General features: G+C 30.8%; 1 protein-coding gene across 4 annotated transcripts in view; it reads left to right on the top strand.

The window, feature by feature from the left end:
- LOC117178951 (E3 ubiquitin-protein ligase RNF126) overlaps positions 1-18,749 on the top strand; it is a 31,659-nt gene extending 12,910 nt beyond the window's left edge. The window contains exons 1-8 of one of the 4 annotated variants that reach the window (XM_033370532.1): positions 8,613-8,786; positions 9,996-10,124; positions 10,213-10,412; positions 10,510-10,635; positions 10,927-11,087; positions 11,179-11,294; positions 11,405-11,502; positions 16,698-18,749. In XM_033370532.1, the coding sequence (XP_033226423.1) occupies positions 8,700-8,786; positions 9,996-10,124; positions 10,213-10,412; positions 10,510-10,635; positions 10,927-11,087; positions 11,179-11,294; positions 11,405-11,502; positions 16,698-16,785 (1,005 nt within the window). In that variant the 5' untranslated portion in view covers positions 8,613-8,699 and the 3' untranslated portion in view covers positions 16,786-18,749. Of the gene's footprint in view, positions 1-394; positions 474-8,612; positions 8,787-9,995; positions 10,125-10,212; positions 10,413-10,509; positions 10,636-10,914; positions 11,088-11,178; positions 11,295-11,404; positions 11,503-16,697 lie in introns of those variants that run through there. The other 3 variants (XM_033370531.1, XM_033370533.1, XM_033370530.1) reach the window with 3 other exon arrangements.
- The last annotated feature ends 2,941 nt before the right edge of the window (positions 18,750-21,690 follow it).

The following is a 21,690-nucleotide window of genomic DNA, read 5'->3' as shown; positions in this document are numbered from 1 at the left end:
TTTCTGAAGGATTAAAAAAACTTGAAAAGCGATTGACCAAGTGTACAGAGCTCCAAGGAGATTATGTTGAAAAATAAAAAAAAATTTACCCAAAAAAAATTGATTTTATACTTCATTCTAAGGACTTATTGAACTACCCTCGTATTCTACCTTACGATTGCGGAAAACCGACATTTATGTTGTGAAAACGCGAATATAAGACGCGATATATTCATACGTCACTGGCCTGAGCTTCATGCAGGACAGGAACTAGTCCTTCTCTGACATATAGAAGGTAATTTATAGGAGGTACTGACATATAGAGCAGGTTGATTAAGAACTTGGGACTGACCGGAATTTTTTCGTGTCTTGATTTTCCATACCGTTTATAATAAATGAAATTGTTGCATTTTAGGAGTACTGGAAACCGAGGGAATTGGTTCAGTTCGATGCCAGAAAGTTCCACCGAATCCTCCGATGGAGAATAAATGAAGGTACTATGTCCAGAAAGAAAGATTTGAAAATTCTAAGCAGCTACCTGTATGAAATGTGAGTGCCAAAAGAAACTAAAAGTTACCAAGGATAGTACCCAACATCGTTCTTAAATATTCATTTTTAAACGCAAAAGGCAGATTAAACTTTCCAGTTTTCTAGCAGTATTACGAGTTAGGGTACTATTGTATCGTTGAAAGATTTCGAGAAAGCAGTATCGAAAGTAGGGACTCCACAAACATCTTCTGGGTCTTTAAATAGATAGAATAATGTGTATTTTCGAAACCGGATTGTTTATTCTAAACTCAGAGGATTAATCTGAATAATGAATATCTTTTGCATAAAGCAAACAAAAACTAGACTCCTAACAATTATTGAATTCTTTCAAGAGAGCATTTCTGGTTTATCCTTTATGCAGAGGATATTCAAAGATACATAAAGCATATTCTTCTACAAAGACTATCTCGAGATAAGATGAAATCTATTTAATTTTATCAATCATGATTGGTATTTTATTTTTTCTTGTTTATTATTCTTTTATATGATCAATTAAGCGAAAATCTTTTTTTGAAGAAATTTTCGATACGCTATGATTAATATCTTAAATATATAAATTCTCTCATAAATAATTTCTTTTAGAGAGATGTTTGTGAAATACCTAGTCATTGATATTGATCTATGGTTAAAAACTAACTTATTCTAAAAACGATTTATTTTAATTGTTGTACCAGTGATTGGAAACTAGAAAAGTTCAGAAGTTACCGAATAATATAAAGGACGAAACAATTACAGAAATTAAAACCGAACGTGCATTGTTGCGAAACACATATTGGTGCTTCTGTACGTTGTATCAGATTTTATCATTTTGAAACGTAAAAGTAGTTGTTAGGGATTAGAATTAATAGTAAGTGTTAGGGTATCGAGAAAGTACAACTTTTCAAGCACGAAAAATAAATGGATATGTTCTTCATCATGTTAAGAGTTGAAGTCAACTATTATAAACTTCCCTTTCGTTGAAAAGCAAAATGCTTAAAAAATCGTTTTAAAAACGGTAATGGTCTATATAGGCTTTGGCATTTTTCCAAATTCTGTCAATTTTAAATTGAATTAGCTTACATTTTAAGTCAAGAGATATTAATAATATTTTTATTTTTTAAAGCTTTAGAAAACTATTTCCGAAAATAATGATTTGATCAATAATTAATAAAAATTGGTATAACGGTTTCGAATTCAAAGTTTCATTGGATCAATGTTGCATTTTTGAATTTCGATGAGAGTTAGCGTTGCAATGCTCAGTAGAAAGATTTCTGTAAAAATTAAAACAAACTCTCTTACCTAACTTGGTACTTGTTTGTCACCATACAAATGTTACAATAATGCTATAAAAATAGCATATCCATCATCTCTTTCAAATCTAGAAATCTTCTTCTCTCGTGCACCTTAATAACAAAATAAGCTGTTAGTTTGATACTAATAACTACATAGTGGTCTGTCAAAATAAATGGATATATCATTATTCTGTACTGGAGATTTCATAAAGTTTGTTTTAAAAAAATTAACAAATAACTTATGTTTAATTCATATTTGAAGTTATTATGAAAGTTAAATCCTGGCTTTAAGTAAAACTGTATTAATTTATTTGAGATACCTACATAATTAGACTTATATAGGATATATTTTTTTCAATCAAACAAGCAAATTTGATGAATATCTCCACACAATCCAGTGAAACGGGAACAAGTAATGTAAACAATATTTATTGCTCTTTGCAGGTATTTATCAGTATTATTATTATTTACATTAAAACCACTGCTTCAGATTTAAGAGATAAATTTACAAGATTTATTTTTAATTAATTTAAAACAAAATACGCTACAAATGGTTTCAAACATTACGTCGTACACACTCTAGGCTGTAGTCAAAGTAAGGTGATATCACTTTGATAACGGGCTGTAATTTTATCTGTTCAAGGGCATGTAATACTTACAGTTTCCCCGGCTATTTCCACAAAAATGAAAATTTTTTAAAACTGAATTCGGAGATGCTATAAAATATCATAACGGACGTCCCCGGATTTTTTTTGAGGGATAATAACAAAAAAAATTGATTGTGCTAAATAAATATTTTATGCGTATGCATTATTTTGAGGTTACGTCGTTTTTCATCTCTGCCTTTCCGATAATCTGGAAATTATTTATGAAATACACTTTTTTGATTGCCTGCAAACATGGTTAGTTCCGGGAGATTAGTTACTATGTTTATTTGTAAGTCCAAAGTTTTCTTCCAAAAATATTGTTTAGTTTGGAAGTAACGCTCGGGTGAATTGTAACACACATAACCTCGAAATAGACACTCTCGTTGTTAGTAATATCAAACAATTTTTGATAAAAAAACACAAAAAAATTGTGCGCGGACGTCCGTTAGCATGTTTGCTATCATTTCCCAGATTTTGAAGGCAAAATATTTCTTATCCTAGGAATAAAGCCGGGGAATCTAAAACTGAAAAAATCGATACTATTTCCTAAGCGATATGCAAATTAATCACATTTTGCTAAATTAAATTTTGAATTAACCTACAAAAAAGTGTGTGGGGACGTCCATTACCATATTCGCTATCATTTCTCAAATTTTTGAGAAAATCTTTATTATTCTAGAAAAAAACCGGGGGAACCTAAAACTGGTAAAATCGACAATTTTCTAAGATCACATGCCCTTAATGCAATAAAGTAGCATTTTCATGTAAAAATTAGTCAAATTTGTTCTAATAACAGGTAAAATGCTCTTTTCTGATATCATCTGGATACATAATCTTAAGTGGTTTAAAATGATGAAGGCTCGACAATTAAAAAAAAGAATATTATTAAATAATTATATGTTAGCTCTACGCAGTAATATCATTGTACAAAGTTTTTTCCTATTGCATTATATATTCTAAACTATCGTTATCGACCTCATTCGTTAACTCTATCACGAACTATTATTATGACTATTTATAAGACATTTTATTTTGATTTTTATACTTATATTTATACTTATATTTATATTATACACGTTGAACGTCTATTATTAATATGTACATTTTTTCCTTCAAGGAAGTTTGAAAATATAAGTATCAATACAATTGTCTGTAGGGTGTTGATCGGCTTGGAAACGAAGTTACGTATAATATCAATCAGGGTTCCGGCATGTTAGGGAATTCTGGGAAGCCGGGAAATTTTAAAATTGTCAGGGAAAGTCAAGGAAAACCTTAATGTGTTAGGAAATTTGCGACAAAATGAAGTAGTAGTTTATAAAACTCCCCATGACTTTTGTCACTACAAGTGTTAAGAAAAATTTATAAATAAATATTTCTTTGCATCAACATTTTTAATATCTTCAGTGTAAACTTGAAAGAAAGAAAAAACCCCAAAGAAAAATTTATAACGGGCAGGTAAAAGAGAAAATTGAACAGGGGCTTTTTCAATCTGGATTTTCTAATTTTAATTTGATGTTATCATTGTTTTAAATTTAAATCGTTCAAATCTAGGTTTTAAAGGCATAACAGCCTAAGCGTCATTTTTTATGAGACCCTTTTTATTAGATAAAAAGTTCTTTAAATACAAGATACCTACGGAGCTCAGTAAAACACTTGGTTCAAAAAATTAGAATTTTTTTAAAAGTATAGATAATAAATTTAAAAAAATTATATGCAATTAAGTAACACCTTAACAGCTCCAAGGGCGAATTCATTAGTATGTCGTTTCCTATAGGTGAAACATATAGGATCCTATGCAGATTCCCATATAGGATCCTATATAGGATCCTTTAGGAATTTTCAGTAGGGTAAAGTCAAGTAATAATCTATGAATGCTTATATTTCCAGGGTTGTATTTCTTGATCCTTTCGTAAATTACAGTTAGAAAAATTATTTAATTAATCCACAGCTTTGAACTTAAAGACTGGTTAGAATATCAAAGAGAATCTTCTAGTTGGCTTGGAAAGTTAAAAAATTCACTTTGTGAAAGTGGTAAAATTAAAATCGACACCCCAATTTCCTTTGGTTATACTTTGAAATGACAATTTTAGCACAGCTGGTACGACACAAATTAATATTAAGATACTTTTTAATTATTAATTTATTCTTCGATCGTGATACATGATATTTCAATTTATATCACAATTTTCGCAAATGTTGTGTGTACGTGTAAAACATGTATGACTGTTCTTTCAAAAACTATGTGATGATCCGGTACCAGTGTTTTGTTTGCAATTTATTTGAATGTTGTGTAAGTAATGAGGTGTAAAACGAATTATCGATATTATGAGCTTAGCTCGTTATTTTTACGGAAAGTGGACAAAACAGCGTGCAGAATTAAATTTTTAATTCAAAATTTTAATGCTTAAAACGATATCTTATGAAAGTGTTGTAAATCTTAAACGACATTCATTACCAGGTTAAATCTAGAGGTATTCTCTTCCGTAGAATTTTTAACTGAGCTGGTCAGTAACTAATGATCAAGTAAATATATTTTATATTATAGTAAATTTAAAAAATATAATTTAATGTTTTGACACCGTAAAATGTAATTTTGATTTGTCGAACTCTGATTTCAAAAGCTTATTTACAAAAATAAATTTAGAATTTACAGAAAGCGTACAAATCTTGCGTATAACATCAATTCTTATTTTTTATATTCTTCGATTACGATATGCTTTGACTATCTATTTATTAGAATATTCGTGACAAAGTAATTTTTTACCTAAGCGACCATTTTTTGTACACAGAAATTAAAAAAATAATTAAAAATGTAAATCCCTTTTTTTTAAATTCTATAAATATGTATGATGTAAATGAACGATGATTGTAATATTTTTTTCTTTCACGTACTACACACGTTATTCTTGAATTCTAGTTGCTGTCAAAAACTACTCTTAGAATTTCTGTGAAAGATTCTTCAACGGAAAATAACTCGGTAGAAAACTTGTGAAATGGCATGTGCATTTATAATTGAATTTTTCATATTTACTGAAAAAGAAACTTGGCTGCATTTAATTTTAAACACATGAAGAATTACATAACTGTGTACTTTTAAGTATTAAGATAAAAATTTGGGAGTTTGTTGAGATAGTTATCATATTTCTCAAACTATGACTATTACAACAACAGTCTGTTCTGCCGAAATGCTACAAATTAAAAAAATGTGTTCAGTATTGTTTTTCTAAATATTTGTGCCAAATTTATTATTTTTTAAATACTGTTGATTTAATAGAACCTTGGTATTTCGCGTTTTGCAATGTACTTCTGTTCATGTAATAATTATTATTGTTACAAATATATTTGTATCTGTGTGGAAGAAAGAGGAAATCGATTTTTAAAACCGGGATCAGCTAAAGAAGAAAAAAAATTAATTAATTTACGCATTTAAAATTATTATCATGATGTAATTATTCCCGATATTGACTTATTTATATTAGTTTGGTTATATTTCTATAAATATAGTTTTCAATGTAAATAAATCGTCTTCCTCTGTTTTCTTCAGATACGTGGACATTTTACTTTAAAAAACATACATATTGTCTGGACACTTAGAATTAGCAAAAGAATCTCTATTGAACTTACTTGTGTAGGTAAAAAGAATATTACTATACAAATAAAGTGAAATTGAATATCCTGAAAAATGTAATTATTTGGTACAATTTATTTCCACTGTTTAAGAAAATATCGTATAGCCTCTATTCTTAAAATTAAAATGGAAGACACTGTTATTTTGCAACAAAATGTCATATTTAATATAATACGAATAATGGAGACCACCCTACAGAGAATAATGAGCCTAAAGTAGATAATTGTTAATTAAAAACACAAATATACCTAAAATAATAAATTTTAATTCATTAACACAGATCGTGGGCTAACTAATGATTAAATTTATTATTGTGTATGCCAAACTTTAGATGTTGTATTATTTGCAACTGGAAACCTGTTCCTCGTACTGAAAAACTAATGTCCATTTTTAAAAATAATTTAAAAATAATATTTAGAGGTGGTGCCAACTTTTTTCATTTCTTATGTCAATTTTTCTTCATCCTCAAATCTAACATATACATTATTTAAAGAATCCAATAAACTTTTGGAAACGTCTTATTCAGCAATAAAGAAAGTGCTTTAAAAAAAAAAAAATATATATATATATATATATATAGATACAAAAAATTATTATTATTATTATTTAAGTCTCAAACATGGCTGTTTTTGATAAAAACTGTGATTTTCATGAGCTTGTTTCAGGCTCTTAATATTGTTTTTTATCACTAAAAATTACAATAGTTGTTTCTCATAGATTTAGGATGTGAACTTTTGAAAACTGTATGATATAAATGTTTATATCAAAAATATTATTGCCAAAAACCAGAAACGAATTTTCCGTAAGCGACTCAGATATTCCATAAATTACTTATTTTATGGTGAGCGTGTGTTGCCTCGGCTCATCTAGTCGTGGTCTACTATAGGCTATATCTACAAAGCCTCGAAATATCTGTCACAATCGTTAAAACAGTTAATTTGAATTTCGTATTTGAAATTCCAAGTTACTATGAATAGAATATTTATGTAAACTGGTTTAGTTTTTAATTAATATTATTTAAACCAATAATTACTCTCAATCATTTGAACATTTAAAATCATGCGGCGTTAACAATTCTTGTAACTAATACATTATTTGTATTGATAACAATATTTACAAACAATAAAGTTTCTATAATAATAGTTTAAGCAAATAATTATTTTCAATTACTCGAACATTTAAAATTGGAATCATTAAAAATCAGAATTTTAAAAATTCGCTGTACACGGCCAAACTCTCGAATTCGCTCCCCCCGTTCTCGGCCTTCCTAGAACTGCTAGTCCACGGAGTTTCTCAGGGGACAGAGCAGGAGACGATTGCGACTCTCGCCTCGGGAGGGCCGCAGTCGAGTATATTGCACAATATTATGCATTCCGATTGGAAACAGTGTAGACGGCCATGCCATGACGTTATTAATTTTATAACAGTGCATTTCAATGCTGAAAAAAACCTACGCTTACTCAAAAATATTTTAAGATACAAGTTACAAAGATAATTTCATTAAGTAAAAAAATAAAAAAATAAATTATTTACTTTATTACTGTCATTGTAAAGTATTCAAGTACCCGAAGAAATTCTCTTATTTATAAAGGTGTTAATAATACTTTCCGAAAACAGGAGTGGATTAAATAGGAATTATCTCTTAGAAGATAATTCATTAAAATGCGCAAAAGCTTGAAAAAGTTCTTTTGCCCTGCAGGAATGTAAAATTAAAATTAATTAAACTAATAATTAATTCAATGCTTTTTGGATTTTTCCCAAAAATGTTTAGGAATATTTTCCTCAGTATGTTGTCCCGCTACTGGAAAAGCTAGTCAAATCTATGTCGCTTATTTTTTTCTGGAATTCAGAATTAAGTCTAAAATTTAGCCAGCATATCAAGTAACAAATTAAATACTACATTTTATGCTGATCACTATAAATAAAATATGTATTAAATAATAAAATGTAAATTTAAATGTTGATTTGACCCTGCTAAAGTATATGTAAGACATCTCATTGGTATATGATTGCCAATATCTTGCGAACAACAGGAAATTTGTAAGAAAATGTTGAATTTTCGATTGAATGACAATGTGAATTTCGCCTATGAATCAGGAGAGTTTTCATTAATGTTCCTTTTTCTTTGTAACGATTTCTTTGGATTACACATATAATCACATTGTTCAAAGATGGGAGATCTTCCCAGATTTTCAGCATCCTACAATCTTCAGGCCTTTTAGAAAAGTTTGACTTTATAACAGTTGAAATTGAAATAAATAAATGTAACAGCTGAAACAATCTGAGTATCACAATTCATCAATCAAACAAATACATATATGCAAATTTCAAATCTTATTCTTCGACTTATTTAATAGAGTAACATAACATGAATTTGAATTCTTACCGCCATTTCCATTTGTAGTAGCGGTAGTGCTGGTCTCTTCTCTACCAGGACAAAATTTAAGTTGTTCTATCTCTGGTTCTAGTATGGTTCTAGTCGTGCAGTCGCGCCGTGGCTCGACAAAACTACAAGAGTCGTGCCTCTTATCAGATTTGGTAGTTTATGTCCGTGACAGATCGTGACGATTTGCGGAAGTGCGTGAGTGCGCGTGAGAAAGTGTGAAAAGAGAGGAGACGTAAAACATGGCTGAAGCCGTTGTCGAAAATCCTCTACTTCTTCAACGTTTTTTTTGTCATGAATGCAATTCTGAAGTGGAACACTTGCTACCCGTGAGTAATTCTAAATTTCTGCTTTGCTCAAGTGTTTTTTCGGCCTTTGCGCAAACCTGATATTTGAGACCTACGTATGATTCAGCCAACCATTTTCCCCCTCTTGATACAATTTTCCAGCTTATGCGAACGTTTTGAGGAAAAGTGTCATACAGCAACCTTTTTCCCTATTTAGGTTTCTCCACTAATTGTCACAACATTTAGAGTTATTCGTCAAGGTTCTCGTATTTAGATAAATTTCTCTCCAAAATGACAAGTGTCACAACACCCATTTTAGTTTTAATGATTTTTTGATATTTTTCTCGAACAGATGCGGTATACATAAAGGACGATATCACAAATATATTTCCCTGTCCTTATTCTACAAAATTACAGTTTAGAACTGTCGGTTCAAATTTTTAAAATGCAAAACTAGGGGATTCAAAACCTATCTTTTGAATGATGAACCTAGAATGCAAACATTTATACCACCATGTCTTGCTGTAAGCACTTTGACTTTTCGTACTCTATTCTATTTTTGATGCTGAATAGTGTTTCTACAATAATCGTCTCATATATCTTTCCTTATCTGCACAAGTTTTTTTATTACTTGTAAATGCACGATTCGTTTTATTTTATTTATTAATCTCAAGGTTTTTTTTTTAAAGTGATTATTGTGATCATTTTCTTGCATCTGTTGCTTTTTCTAATTAAAAAAGATGCTTTTAGAGTGAAATCGTAGCATGTTTTGAATTATCTTGACTCTTGTCCTGGGAAATGAAAGACTGATGTGAGCACTATTAGAAAAAATTGTTTTTCTTGATTATTTACATTATAATTTAAATAGATCAGTAGTTTCTTTGTTGACTGTGGCTTCATATGGTTTTAAAGTATTATTTTTAAAAAGAAAATTCAATTTTCCTAATGTACTTGAAAATTGTACGAGTTAAACCCAATTATTTTTCTTAAACTTTAATTTCTGAATATTGCGTAATAGAACGTCAGTAACATTTTATCAAATGATGAGGTTTATGATAATATAGATGTGAGTCGTTTTTGTGTGGGTATTGTGCTCGGCATAATTTTTAGATTGATATTTCAGATTGATACACTTTTAAAGTTTTGAGATCTTCATTTCAACATTTTAATCCACATCGTTAAAGAGTCCAGACAGTTGGCTATGTGTACGAAATGATGTTTCTAAATTACTATTATTACTCTGTTCGTTAGAATTATACGTGTCCACTCTGCTCAGGCGGCTTCATAGAAGAATTAGAAAATGGGGGGAATGACAGTAGTTCGGGGATGGATATAGGTAGTGAAGATGCTGACATTGATGTTGATATTACAGGATTCAATGTAAGTTTGCAAAAATAAATTTAGAAACTTCATGAATATCAATTTATGGGTATTCCTTACTAAAAATTTGAAAACGCCTATTCAACAGTTTCCAGATCAGTATCACTATGATCAAGACCAGGATACAGTTCACACATCGGGACACATGGTATCTGGCTCCCAGTCGTCAGCTGGAGCAGGAGGAAGAGGATGTAGGAGAAGACCATACCAGCCACGATCCTCGATGGAATCTCGCACCTTTAATCCTGGACTTCACGGTACCAGGTATCATCGTAATAACGTAAATCGGTAATCATTATTTCATGAATCATTGGTGCACGCATGTAGATTGTAGGTATTTTTTTCATTTCCCTGAAACATTAGTAATTTTTAATTATATTTTCAGCAACAATCGTAGCCGACAGCAGGATATGCCATTGACGATTGACAATTTATTGCACGATTTCATCTTCAATCTTTCCGGAGTTGGATTTGGTTTACCAGCACAGCAAGGAGTGGGAATACCACCAATGTATGTATTTTTCACTGTAAAAGCTCTTTCACTACACATTCTGCTTTTATTGGTTACACCTTTTCCCACAGAAGACATACAATATCTGGTTTAATGTCTTTTTTGTCACAATTGGGATCTGAAATCTTGAGTGAGGCTTCAGATCCATTAAATTTTAATTTAGTATTATTTATATTTTTTGAGCACTTTACATTTGGTTATGAATCTTGTTTGCAGTAAAAGAGATTTACTTTACGACACTTATTATTCAGTTTGAAACACTAATTAAAAATAATATAGATTCAATGTTAGACTGCTGATGGGGAATCCCGGAGATTACGTGTGGGGTCGAGATGGTTTAGACGCGATTGTTACACAATTGCTGAATCAAATGGACTGTACAGGGCCACCACCCCTACCTAAAAAACAGATTGAAGAAATTCCTACAACGGCCGTATCTCAAATTCAAGTTGGTGAGTTTGCGCAACAGCCCAAAGTTTCATTTTTCATGAGAGTTGAATCTAAGTTGTAAAAATAATATTAAATTGGTTACTCGGATTTCAGATAGCAAATTACAATGTTCAGTCTGTTGGGAAGACTTTCAGCTCTCTGAACCCGTAAAGCAGCTTCCATGTCAGCATTTTTATCATGCACCGTGTATTATTCCATGGCTGGAACTGGTAAGCTACAATGCAATAAAAATCGATTAATAAGTCATACATATAATATCAGCACCATTAAAAATGTCCAAACTTTTATCTGAGCAAGTACTGATTTATTTATTTTGCAGCATGGAACGTGTCCAATCTGCAGACAAAGTTTGGGAGAACAGAATACGGCTGAGGCAAATCAAGATACGGTTGGACCAAGTTTAGCTGCTCTGTTCAGGTACTTTCAATTTTATTATACCAAAATTAAAATTGTACTTTATATTTGACTCAGCTCCTTTCAATAAACAAATACTAATAAAATTTGACTAGGGTTGAGCGTGGCACATCTAATCAATAGTATGTCTAATTTCTTTGCAGAGAAGAGTTCTATATTTTTTTAATCAGAACTTGAAAATTATATGATGATTTACCAAGCCAAGTTTTTTTTCGGGTGGCATTACTTTTTTTTTTTTAATTGCAAAAAGGTATTTTCATTTGACAAATGATTGCAGTCGAGTTTCATTATTTGGAAACGTCGCATTTTCTTTGCTAGTGTTTATGTATTTTTTATCGAGGATAGTTTGCGGATCGCGAGGGTCATGCTGCGTGCAATTTTTTCACATCAAATATCATCAAAGGAATCGGACAAACTGGCTTCTTCCTAGCTTATTCTCAAAGTCTTTTCATTTTATTATCTTTTTTTATTTGTGCGATTAGCTCAATATTAAACTCTACCTAATTGATTTAGGTGTAATAAAGAATGCAAACATAAAATGACGCGAAGTATTCTCTACAAGGCACATACTAAACTCTAAAATTATAATTTTTTAATTTAATTTCTTTGAAATTAATGCTGTTGGAGGCAGGCCTCCCAAACTGTAATCCAATGTATCATGATAAAGCTCCGTGTAGATAGTTTAATTCGGCATCTACAATATAATAAACAGCTAGAAATCATGTGTTTCTGATGTGACTGATGTGTCACACACAAGCGCATAACTTTTTGAAATCAAAAAGGTTATAAGCCATAGAAAATGATTAATATTTATGTCTTTATGGCATATAGAATAGGAAGTTCATTTAGTAAAAGTCGCAAAATCAATTATATGGAAAATAAGTAGAGGAGAGTACTCGAATATGAGATATTCTCGTAATATGAGAAAACGGGGTATCAGATTAACTAAGAGACCCACTCTGTTGGTTCTATCACTAACTTGTAGCCCTTTAAAAAAGGGTAATTTCGTGGTATAGTACATTTTTCATTTGGCTTCTAAAGATTATAGGCGAATTTTTTGTGAAATCGATGGTGGTCGAGTTCTTGGAAGAGAATTCTTTAAACCCTATTTATTATCCATTAAATATGTATTTAGCAGTAAAGCTTGTCTGGAGTGATGGGGATTGAATAAGTAAGTAGGAAAATATCGATAGTGTTGAAGTTTTTCATTGTGCAGGTCAGGCATAGTAAGTGCATAGTTGCACGGTGTGGTTCTCATAATATGAGATACCTGTGGTTTTTATAACACTGTGGCTGCGCGGGGGAAATTGGTTACAAAAATGTTTGTGACTACTGCCAAAAACTAAATATATCTAAATAACAGTAAATTTATACTTTAGAAACATAGAATGAAGTTTTTCATTAAAAATAATACTTTATTATGTATTTGATTAGCTATTTCCTGGGGTATCTCATATTATGAGAATAGTTTGACGAGTGTGGAAAAAGCACTTTTTTACATTTTTTTGTATTTTCAGCATAAAAAATTTTTATTAAAAGTTTGATTTGAGCTTCTTATGACAAACTAAATTTCCTTTAAAATAACCTATATTACTTTTAAATTCAGTACATAGAATTCCGACAATCACGCCAGAGTTGGTATCTCATATTTGGGTACTCTCCTCTACATATTAATTTAGCGTAATATCATGGAATAATCTATGGCGAGAGGGGGGATCGATACTGATTTAATCGTATGACCACGCGATGAATTTGACAAAAATTGCAGAATATTGACCGCGGTCGATTTCTCCAGTATCCTCAAAACACCGGGAATTTCGTGAACCAGGACATTTGTAAACCCGGAAACGAACGAGAAAAAAAGTGGAAAATGCTGTTTTATTTTGGAACTCATAGGAAGAAATTTGAATTCAATATTCACAAGAAATCTTCTAGTAAATAATTAATTTTAGATTTTATAATAATATTTTTGATTAATGAATTGATATTCATTGCTCTTTTTCGTTAAAATTTCTCTAATAACTTTGAGATACCTAATAGTTCGCATGCCTGGTAGTCAAAAAGGTACCCTGCAGGCTTATTGGTGACTAAACATGTCAACTCTATGTCACCTGCAAATCAAAAGGACAAAAAGAATATTCCTGGTTTAAATAATTTCTTATTCACAAGTTTCAAAGGGTTTTCAGATTACTGGAGAAATGGGCAGTAGTAAACATTCTTTTGCAATTTTTGTAAAGTTGATTATAGGTGATACGATAACGTCAGGACCAATATTGATATTTCTCCCCCCAGTTTTCCGTGATGTTTCGATCAAATTAATTTTTTTTCACGAAATTGATTTTGCGGCTTTAACCAAATAAGTTTTTTATTTTCCATGCCCCCGACAAATAAATATTTCATTTCGTGGCTTACACATTTTTTGACAGTTTTAATGAGCTTGTGTGTGATAAATTAGTGACAGAGGGTTTTGTATGGGTTTCTAGACGAAAGTTTTTCAGGGTTAAATGCATTGCAGTTTGGGGGGTCTGGTTAGAGGATCTCAAATTTGCACAGAAAACGTATTTCATATTCATTTATAATATATTTATTTTAAATTCAGTTTCCAAAGCTTGACTACCTTGCCACGCTTGATCCTTCTTAAAAAACTTCAAGGTGGCCAGTGAACCGGAAACAACCCCGAGGAATAACATTCAATTTATTTTCTGACTGGTATTTTTTTTAATTCTTATATTTAATAGAAAAACTTAATCATTATTAATTCAACTTGATATTTTAAAACCGTTGTGAAGTACTATCGATGGACTTATTTGTGCCCACTTGATGAGCACTTTGCCTCCTCACATGCATCAAATACATATTTCCCCACAGAGGGAACTTTATTTTTACTTAAAAAAAAATGAAACTTATTTCATAAAGTTGATATTTAAATCTTACACCGAAAATCTTATTTCCAGAAAGTCAGAGAGACCATTAAAACGTCAATCAATGTGTGTTATTGCAACGAACAATTTTATAAGTAACAGTAGTGTCATATTTCAAATATTAAATCAGTTTTCCCTATATAAATAAAGTAAACCTGTTTATTTTAAATTTATACATTGCTTTTGATTGTTCATGATAGTTCATCAGAGGATCTTTAATGGATCATTCGAAGTGACTCGAAAAGGCGTACAATTACATCAGATTTAGTACTTTTACGTTCCGAATAAAAAAAAAATTCCCTCATATAAAAAAGGTAATTAATTTTGTTAGCAAATTAAAAAATCTATTGGTACGTCATTCAAGGTCATGATAGGTTCTTGAATAGGTCAATTTATACATCTCGAAGACACGAACAAATACATCATAGAGATTACTCATTCTACGCTTTTCGAAGATGAATGGAAAAAACAATTTTTTGAAACTTCATAAATTAATATTAGTAAGTCATAAAAGTTTGCAAATTAGGTCGATCGATGCGTCTTGAAGACGCGAATAAGTACATCAGATATAGTATTGTTGTATGTCTAATATCAAAACAGTTTTTCTCATATAAATTACTGAAACCATTTTTTTCTACTTTAAAAAAAACAACCAATTTGCTGGTCGATCTAGCTCAAAATCGTATAAGGCCTGGGCATCAATAATACCTACAGTTCGTTCAAATTTCATGACAATAGCTCTTAGTTTTCGAGATAGGATAAACAGAAAAAAGTTACACACTCATACGGCCATTTTTAAAAATTGCGTTTCCGAGTTCCTGAGGTTCATTTACACAAAAACTGTCGCCTTCAGCCCCCCCCCCCCCATTCCTGACCTTCCTAGAATTGCTGGTCTACGCAGTTTTTTAGGGGAGCAGGTTGAGAGCCGTTGCAAAAATCGTCTTGGAAACGCCGCAGTGCGCGAGTACTGAGTCAAGTATATTGCACAATAGCATGCATTTCAATTGAAAACGGTTCAGGTGGCCCTGACTATTGACGTTTCGATCCTCTCCAATTCATTCCGAGGCTATTTGAAGGCAACCCCCGACACTGGACTGAAAGCGAGAGTTTGGTGTAAAATAATTTTTATATTCTAAATATTATTATTTCAGAATGATTATAATCAAACAATTTCTTATTAAAATTCTTAAAATTGGACAATTTATAATTAGGATCGCGATAGCTCACAATTTCCAATTGAAATCCTTCATTGTTGCATGATTGTAAATTGAAAATGCTAAAAATTTAATAATTGAACTTTTATACTTTGAAGTTGGACAATTTTAATTTTTAAACTAGTCTGAAATTGCAAACTATTCAACTGAATGTTTCAAATTATACAATTTTATTTGAAATTTGAAGGGACACTTTTAAACAGGCAGCGTTCAAATTGAAATAATTTTTTGGTTATGGAACGTACATACTTATTCAGAAACGAATCAAGACGGTTTTCGCTTTTGATTTTCTTTTTCAGTCTGTCGAATTTCGATTGTCCTAAATGTAAACTTGTTCAATTTGGCTGTTTATTTTAATTATTTTGACATCAAAATAAGGATCGTTACATTTTGACGGATTTTGCTTTTTAGAATTGTACACATTTTTTTAAGTTTTCCAGTACTTTGAGATTGTCTAAATTAAAACGCTCCGAATTTTTGCAGTATTCCATGTTTGAAATTCTTTAATTTTCAATATTTAATTCTCAATTTTAAATGCCTAAATGTATGTGTCCGTAACAGATTCGTTAATTTGGAGATTCTTTTATGAAAACTTTAAATTACAATTCGCTTAGTTTTGAAGGTTAGAATTAGACAAATTAAGTATACGGGAAAAAGTTTGAAAGCTGGTGAATAATTGAACATTTATTTATGAGTTTTAAGTGGCCACCTTGGAGTTGAACTCATTCGAAAAACAAAAGAGAAATAGGTGTTTTTTACCTTTTAACTCACTTACTAATTTATTTATTTTTATTTCAAATCGTTCGACCTTATATCGACCGATAGTGGCCTTATCAAAGTACCAATATCGAGAAAAATTGTATTGGAAAGCTTTACAGGCTTTACAAGGTATAGAGTAAGTAAACTGGAGTGACAAACTTAATTATATTATTTTCATCGTTTACAGTTATAAACTGTTATTTTGAAGAGGTAACAATCACATCTTTACGTCCTAAAAAAAATAATTTCAAATAGAAGTTGATGTCAACACAGCATTAAGTAAATATTTGTCTTAATTTTTCAGAGCTGCAAATGAATCCAGTAGTAGCAGGTCACCATCGACTTCCTCGACAGACAGCAACTCGAGAAACGATTCCTCTAATGAAATTTGAAACCAGCTAGCTCGCTCATCAACCGACCTATCCTTTCACTCTCCCCCCAACATGTAGTTGTAATATATGCATCCTTTTTCACATTTGAAGGCTTTTCGACTCCCAATATTTCCAGAAAGAGGATAATAACAAATTCGCCTGCGAATGCTTGACGTTACCTTGACGCCATGTGTGGTAAATATATAATCAGATCTCTTTGAACGTGAAGTCCCAATTGAAGTATCCTTTCCATTCCTATTTGAAATATAGTGTTATTAAGAGGGCACTGGACTGAAATTGCAACTAGCAAAAAACTTGTTGCATTAGTTGACAAACACATTTCTTTCATTATTTTATTTTTTTAACGCAAAGTGTAAAATTGACCGTAAACTTCATTAAAGATGTTTACGGTGAATTCTTGTTTAGTTATTGAACGATCAGTGATTAGGTAGGATTTATTTAAAGTTGACGGTAAAGTTTGAGATTTGCAACTTGTCACAAATCTTAGATTTATGACCATTAATGTAGGAGAGTCATTCGTTACTATTTCAAATTGTGAATTGAATGTTTCGTTAATGTGTTGAGTCCATCAAATATAACTATTGTAAAAAGACTATTTCTCGTTTTCGAACACCTATTGGTTTGAATATCATACATCATCACATATTTCTAAGTTTCATTGACGGAATAGTGAATTTTAGTGAAACCATTAGAAGCAAATTCCTGCAATCAATTTATGTATGTATTCAGGTTTAAAGGCTATGTTTTACAGCACCTGTACCTATACATTTCGAATGTTATAGAACATCAGTCACTTTGCCATCAGTTCAGATCTTATTAATAGTCTTCTTTGTAAAGAAACAAGGCAAAGGAAAATGTACTTTGATAAAGATATTTAGAAAATTGTAAAGTGAAACTGCGGTAAAGATTTTCCACATTGTGTACAGTATACTTTACACGAAGCATTATAGAAATATAGAATGATAATCGCACTTAATCTGTAATTCTGTAAATATTACAGACCGCAGAATAATTTATTGCATTCTAATCTAATGTAACTAGGAATTGTGAGCTACGAACGTTTCAGTGGTTCCTGTAAAAAACCTAAATTACAAATGATCTGTTCTTTGATAATTTGGCGTACCGCAGAAAATTGTATGAGTGTGGATTAAGTAAGGTTTAAACGGTTGAAAAGAGCGATAAATGAATGTCGATTCGCTAGAATTTGAAACTTTTGAAAGCAACGATGCTTCTAATGCTGAAAATATTTCTGTACAGTAAATTGGACTTCAGTCCATTAAAGTTTTGTGTATTTTTACTGGTAACTGCTGGAAAAGCAAATGCTAAGGACAGGGCCATTCATTTGGGTAATTATGAGAGATTCGTGTACCAGTGTTTTTAAAGATACAACACAGCATCGCCAATATAAGAGCAGTTTCGGGGGTTGCCTCGCACTGTTCTTGCGACTAAATCATTCTGGAAACCAGTCTGTAGAAACTGGTCGCGACGCATTCTTGACACTGCCTGTGTGCTGAGAAACTGCCTTGGCCAACAGTTCAACGAAGGACTAAAGCAGTCGGGCTTATATTGGCGCTCTTGTGTATTACAAAGAATACATTTAATTAAAAGAGAAAAAAAGAAAAGATTGGAGACAGACAGTTTGTAATTCAAGAATTCAGTTAATTGTAGACAAAACAATTTCAACTTGTAGGCGATGCTTTTGCGTGTTGAATTTTATATGTGGTTAAATTAACGAAATTGCTTCGGTTTTAACAGTAATGGACAGAATGTGCTTAAACTAAAAATTTAATTTCTTAGTCGTGAATTACAAATAATTCCAATTGATACTACATTTTATGAGTATGTTAATGAATATTTATTAAAGTACATTTTTGAAAATAATTGTCCATCACTGTGTTTAATTGTGATAGTGAAAAAATACAACTTGTATGTAAACTTGATTGTATAAAGAAAGTGGAGAGAAAGGTTTGAGTCATTTTTATATACAAACTAGATTCTTGTCTACATGGAAGGAAGCAAGAGAATCATTACTCCTAAGATGAATTTTTGTTATCTTTTCTCTGAAGTGTATTTTTTTGTTATTGCTATAATGTAATTAGAACTTTATAGTAAGCAAAAATAACTCGTTTGCTCCATTTGTAAATTAATATTTCTTTTTTATTTAGTCTTCAAATGACGTTGCTAACTTTAGTTAAAACCAGAGAAATGTATATTCCCATTATTTTCGATGTTGCAGATTAAACATAAAGTTCATTTTCATATTATATAAAAAATGGTTTGCGCGCTAAACTGCTTATAATAATGATTTAAAAGGAAATGAAGGAGTTGCACGTGTTTTTTTGGTAATCAAATTTCAATTGAACACAAATCAGCTTTTCAGTTAAATTTATGTAAAATTAGATGAATTTAATAAAAAATTATATATTTATTCCGAAATTTTTATTAGTTTTTTATCCAATAATAGAGGGCTAACATCACTCTAGGATTTTGGAAAAATCGAACTTTTGGTTTGCCTAAACAATTCTTTAGGATCATAAGAACAATATGCAGTTGGGCCTATATATTGTGCAGGTATCGCAGATTAGAGATATACAAAAATGTCAAGGATTTAAATACCCATAAAGCTGTAAACGCGTTTTTCTCGAAACAGCTTTTTTCAAACTGAGAGGACGTATTAATTGAACACCGTTGCCTGGATCGGTTTAAGATTTTGACAGTAGCTTCACAATTTACATTATCTATGGAAGTACGCAACCGTCTTTTGATTTAATGTAAACTTTTTTTTATATAAGAAATGTACTGCTATTTTTTGACAAAAAATCGATTCATTTCTTCAAAAGTGCACTATTTATAACAAATTTGATTTAGTCAAAAACCCCTACATAGTTCTATGACCCATATTATGCAGATTATAACAAAATTTGGTATTTCGTTTAAGATCTTATACTTTACGGAAAAACCGTCCTCCTGTAAAGGTCAGTTTAAAATACTAGTTTGAATATGGGCTCTGTCGCCACCATTTTGTACCAAAATTAAAAAAAAATCTTCCTACTTTAATAATATATGTTAAACGAACCCTCTAAAAAGAAATTCTACTACTCTTTTTCATACCCTTAAAAATAAATCATCAAAGTTAGCCTTTTTGCGGCCGCTAGAGTGCTTACCCCTTAATTGTACTATCGTGTTATTTAAACAGAAATTTATATTTGCTGAACTCAACAATATAAAAATAATATTAGAATAGGGGTGGCTGCAACAAGAGTTACTTAATATTTTTCTCAAAGTTTTTTTTTTAATTTGCAAAATATGAAATAAAAAGTTCAGGCGATTAAGTGCACCCGGTAATAAGCGTTGAATAGATAAAAATTAATATTTTCAGATTTCAGCGTAAAAGTGAAGTTTATTCTATTCTTTTCAATTCTCGATTTTTCCATCAGTCTGGAGTGTCATAAGAGTAGGTTATCTCCAAAACTAATTAATTTCTATTTCCATATTGAACGCCACATAGCTACCTATTCTTCAAAAGAGAACGTGCTTTTAATATATTTAATTCCTTTTAATTGTACCGATATGCACGCACAATTTACAGAGATGTCTTGTATTACCAAAAGTGTTTACATTTTGATTTTATTTAATTCCTTCTAATTAAGTCACAAAATATGTATAATGAATTGTTTAATTCCTTCATGTGGAATATAACTTTTGAAATTTCAATTCAAGTCTGCCTCGCATGAGTTAACATTATTTTAATTCACATATTGGAATAGATTTCATCCGCAATGTATCCTTCTTAATCTTAGCAGAGTTTAGTGCACTTTTAACACGTTTAAATAAATTATTAAAATATAAATAAATATAAATTTGAATATTGTCTGAATTTATAAGTTATAAAACGATTTAATAATAAAAAATAGGTTAAATAAATGCTTTCCTTAAATCTTATCAAACGGTAACATCTATGTAGATCTGTGTCTTCGAAGGTCGTTTTTGGAATTTTCTGTCAAAGAAACTTTATATTTGATGCAAAATCTCATCAGATGACTTTATTATACATGTTTTGACGTGCATAAATTAATTTTTACAAAATATTTAAAAGCAAAATGGCGCCTATACAGAGCTATAAGTATCGGAGGAATTTTGAGAGAAGCCTCCACTACCAACAACTTTTGGTCGTCACTATTGTTTGTAAGCACAAAAATGAAGTATTTTCTTAATGTTTGAACTAAAGGCAAAGGAACTACGTAGAGGTTTTAAAAAATTGTAAGTTCGAAGAAATTTTTTTTTGTACAAAAAAGTCATGAAAATTCGGTCGTAAAACAAAAAGCTTTCAATTTCTCAACAAAATCCAACATAGGTCCCTGGAAAGTAATGTTATAAAGCTTGTGTCAAAATTTTAAATCAACTGGTTAAAAATTGACTGAATAATTGTGGCGGTAGTTTAAAAAAAGTGGCTTTGAGAAAAACGCGTTTAAAGTTTGAAAACGGGAAACATCGGTGGGTATCCCCACTGGGATACCTAGCGTCTGATGCTCACAACTCGGAGAAAAGTTTTTTTTCGTAAAATGACTTCAGGAAGTTCTTTTTAACATAATTCTCTACCATTTTAGCTTAAAAAACGATTTTTTAAAATTTTTTACGTAGATATAGGATATGCATTTTTTCTTCTCCCGTCGGGGGATTTTTAAATTGAGGAAAAATCGCGTATTAAGGGCATGTGACACAGCTAAATACCAATATTACCGACCACAGTTTTTCAGTTCACTGAATGTTTTTTTGAACCTAAGAACTTTTTTTGTAAGTAACATATCGAGCTGAAACTTCGGGAAATGTATTAGAGTGCAATAAAGTACGTTTAGGTACTGCATTTTGGTAGAAACTTCACTGAAAATTATTTCATCTTTTTTC

This window comes from Belonocnema kinseyi, chromosome 8 (genome assembly GCF_010883055.1).
Source record: "Belonocnema kinseyi isolate 2016_QV_RU_SX_M_011 chromosome 8, B_treatae_v1, whole genome shotgun sequence".
In the NCBI taxonomy this organism is placed as follows: domain Eukaryota; kingdom Metazoa; phylum Arthropoda; class Insecta; order Hymenoptera; family Cynipidae; genus Belonocnema; species Belonocnema kinseyi.
This window is presented reverse-complemented; position numbering and strand designations above follow the sequence as displayed.